This window comes from Schistosoma mansoni, chromosome 7, assembly GCF_000237925.1.
Source record: "Schistosoma mansoni strain Puerto Rico chromosome 7, complete genome".
In the NCBI taxonomy this organism is placed as follows: domain Eukaryota; kingdom Metazoa; phylum Platyhelminthes; class Trematoda; order Strigeidida; family Schistosomatidae; genus Schistosoma; species Schistosoma mansoni.
This window is the reverse complement of record NC_031501.1, coordinates 2,697,927-2,701,192: the sequence shown is the minus strand read 5'-3', so window position 1 is coordinate 2,701,192 and position 3,266 is coordinate 2,697,927. Positions and strand designations below refer to the sequence as shown.

Sequence of the window (3,266 nt, the reverse complement as noted above, 5' to 3'; positions counted from 1 at the left end):
TAACTAGTACTTATAATCTACTACCTCCAACCACCTTACATCCAAACTCAGTTACTCATCTTTCCATCAAGTCGTCTACCATTAACAACGCACCGGTCGCAACCTGCCTTTCCGTTGTGATTAACAGTGTACCTAACATCAGAACGAGCCGGTGCATCACATATTACTGCAGTTAACTTAATAGCAATGTATTTATTGAACCTTACACTTAGTAGACCCGTTTCAGTCATCTCTTTTATTTCAGAAATAGTATCGGCAGAAATTTCGTTGAATCGTGCCGGCTTAGTATTCCCTCCGTAGATCCCTATCATGAAAACATCACTAAGTCTAGGGGCAACGATCCTTCCTAATACAGGCCACAAATGTTGACTGGAGCTCCTTGACATGGAAAGCCCATCTACATTAATATACAATTGCAGAGTGTCAAAATCACAAGTACACAACCAACGTTCAACATATCTTAGGAGGTTGGTTTTCAATCCAAGATGGTAGTAAACCCCACTGCTGATGGACTTCGGTTGTACACTTGTGCACGTCCTCAAGAGACTTCTAATGCTCGTCGGCAAGTCTGGTACGACAAGGCGAAATTCATTCAGAACCCTGTCTGCATCCCGGATACTCAGAGAGGTGGATGTCATTAAATGCATTAATATCCTGTTCATCTTCTCTTTACGATTCAAAGGCTTTTGACAGGGCAAATCGACGGTAGAACATCCTATAAGAAATTTATTAGCGTATGAACTTCATACACGTACCATTATCTTCCAGAAGCCTTTCATTGGTACAGCTTGTGGAAGGTAATACAGTTGAAGGAATCTCATGACAATTACTTTCTCTGTCAACTGACATAGTTTCTACATATATAGGTGTTAAAGTCAGTTACCTGTAGTTGCGCTTTCAATAGCAAAGTTACTAAACGAAAGCAAGTCATGTCTCCTCAGAAAATCCGTACGTAATGTATTCCAACGTCTGTTATAAGTAGATCTATGACATCCTTGTATATGAATTTCTGAAAAATACGAGATCATCAGGAACCTGAGAAGTGAGTTTCAAATGTAACATTTCTCATTAAAATGACACCTCTTGCCAATCTACTTAGAAGTAGAATGTTTTCGGGCAGCAAATATACTAAGTAAACTCAAAGAGAAAATAAGGATCAGCATAATTTAGTTTCGGTACTGTTAAGCACCTAAAGTCTCTAAAACAATCAGCTTCGTTAATCTTCAGCAGGTATTCTGGTCACACTTACAACTAAACGGGCTAGCATCAAATCACGTTACGATTCGCCGGAAAAAGCACCTCTTCTAATAATCAGCCAGCTTCGATAATATGCATCAAGCTACCTCTGCTTGTGGCTCAAAAGTGTTCTCCTCTCAAGGAAATTTCAAATACTCACTCTACTGGTCTCGAAAGAATATAGTAAGAAGAGATGCTTATGGTAGGCTTGACAAGTCCTTCGTGGTATACACCACATCAGTACTACTGTGCATGGGAATTTAGGATCTCAATAAAAGAAACGACTCGATACTAACTTTGGAGTGAGGTGCCAATATATTGGGGGAAATATAACTCAAAAGTATTACTCAAACAGCATCCTCAAAAACGACAAGAATGTAAGCATCACATAATTTCTTACGACACGCTCCAAACCGACAGTTAATTCGTTTAAAAACTAAGGCGGTCAAGACGTACTTACTTATTTGCTTGAAAGTCAAGTAATACATCAAAAGTTAGAGAGGGCTTGCTGAATTCGCAATTTGTTTTAAATCTTCACCACAATTGTACTGAGATGCACATCTGTTCAAATATAAAGTTTTTATCGTGTGTGGTTAGTCCAACCTAATAGGTAAGAACCATACGAAATACTGCTGATGATTTCACAGCATCGGTATTATCTTATCGTTTTCATGTTTGAAATATACAAAGTCCAAACATAATGAACTACTCTTTTTTTACGTGAGGTTACCATAACATTACACAAACAACCAATAAAGGGGAAATAAAGGCGAACAAAGGGGAAATAAAGCGGAAAATGCATTGGAAATTAAGTCATAGATAAAGGGGAAATGCGCCAAAATGTCTGCTTTTTCGCCTGTCCGGGGGAAATAAAGCGGAATTTCCCCTGTCCGGGGGAAATAAAGCGGAATTTCCCCTTTCTGTCGCTCTGTTTTTCAAATGTCGCTAAATTTCCGATTTTTCCCCTAAATATCCGATGAATAGCCGACTTTTCCCCTAAATATCCGACGATTTGCCGATTTATACCCTAAATATCCGACGATTTGCCGATTTATACCCTAAATATCCGACGAATTTCCGACTTATACCCTAAACATCCGACGACTTGCCGATTATTAGCCTAAATATCCGCTATATTGTCTACTTTTCCACTACATACACACTGATGCATTTACCGCAACCGCCTCCTGTGTTCGCTTTCATTCCCACAACACGGCACACGAATAATGTAAAGTACGTAAAATATGGTATAATTTCCAAATTTTTATTGAAAACAAAAAGTTCTTCAATGTACAAAGTTATGAGCAGTTGGCAGATGGTAGAGTTACAATGCTCCTTATGTAATTGCCATTGTCACGAACCAGGCATTTCACGCATTCATTCTTTCTACCAGGCGTGTTGGACTATGGAGAGTCAAACAATTCTTGTGAATTCTAAAATGTGATGAAGAAAAACGTTACTAAATCTAGGAAACTTGTTTTGCACAACAAGGTACTTGAAGCTGAACTTACGGTAATATCCTTGAACACGGAAGACTGTACCTATAGATAATGCAAAAACAGTAATCACTTTAAAGCCGCACATACGTGTTCTTTGTTCCGTCGATGACGCTTCTGTACTTTGTCTCTCATGTCGTGGAAATAACTTTGCGTAGCCATGTCATATAGTTTCGCAAGGTCTTTCTCGTTGACAGATGACGACAGGAATCGATTAGTCAGTGCACCTGAAGTTTAAAAACCTTATTTATCTTAAGCAAAGATGGATAGGGCCTAAAAATAGTAGTCTCGGACTCAGCGCGCTGCGTCTTACTTGGATCTTGGTGAATCAACATCTACTTGAGCTGTTGATGTATAGTATGTTTATTCGATACTATACTTCTCTTGTTACAGTAATAATAATAATCGATATGAGTAGCACGTAGAAGGATATCCTAGTCAACTCACATTCCACAATAAACGAACCCGCCTCGCATTACCCCACGTCACACATATTCTGTGACAGGTCAGAAGTTACTTTCTTTTACTTGTTGA

General features: G+C 38.9%; 1 protein-coding gene across 2 annotated transcripts in view; it reads left to right on the top strand.

The window, feature by feature from the left end:
- Smp_010770.1 overlaps window positions 1-3,266 on the top strand; it is a gene marked incomplete at both ends in the record, with an annotated part of 10,974 nt that overhangs the window by 5,238 nt on the left and 2,470 nt on the right. The window contains one exon of one of the 2 annotated variants that reach the window (XM_018798612.1): window positions 3,246-3,266. This exon is cut by the window's right edge and continues 250 nt beyond it. The exons of the other annotated variant lie outside the window; for it this stretch is intronic. Coding sequence (XP_018653536.1) covers window positions 3,246-3,266 — 21 coding nt within the window. The remainder of the gene's footprint in view (window positions 1-3,245) is intronic. 2 annotated transcript variants of the gene reach the window in all.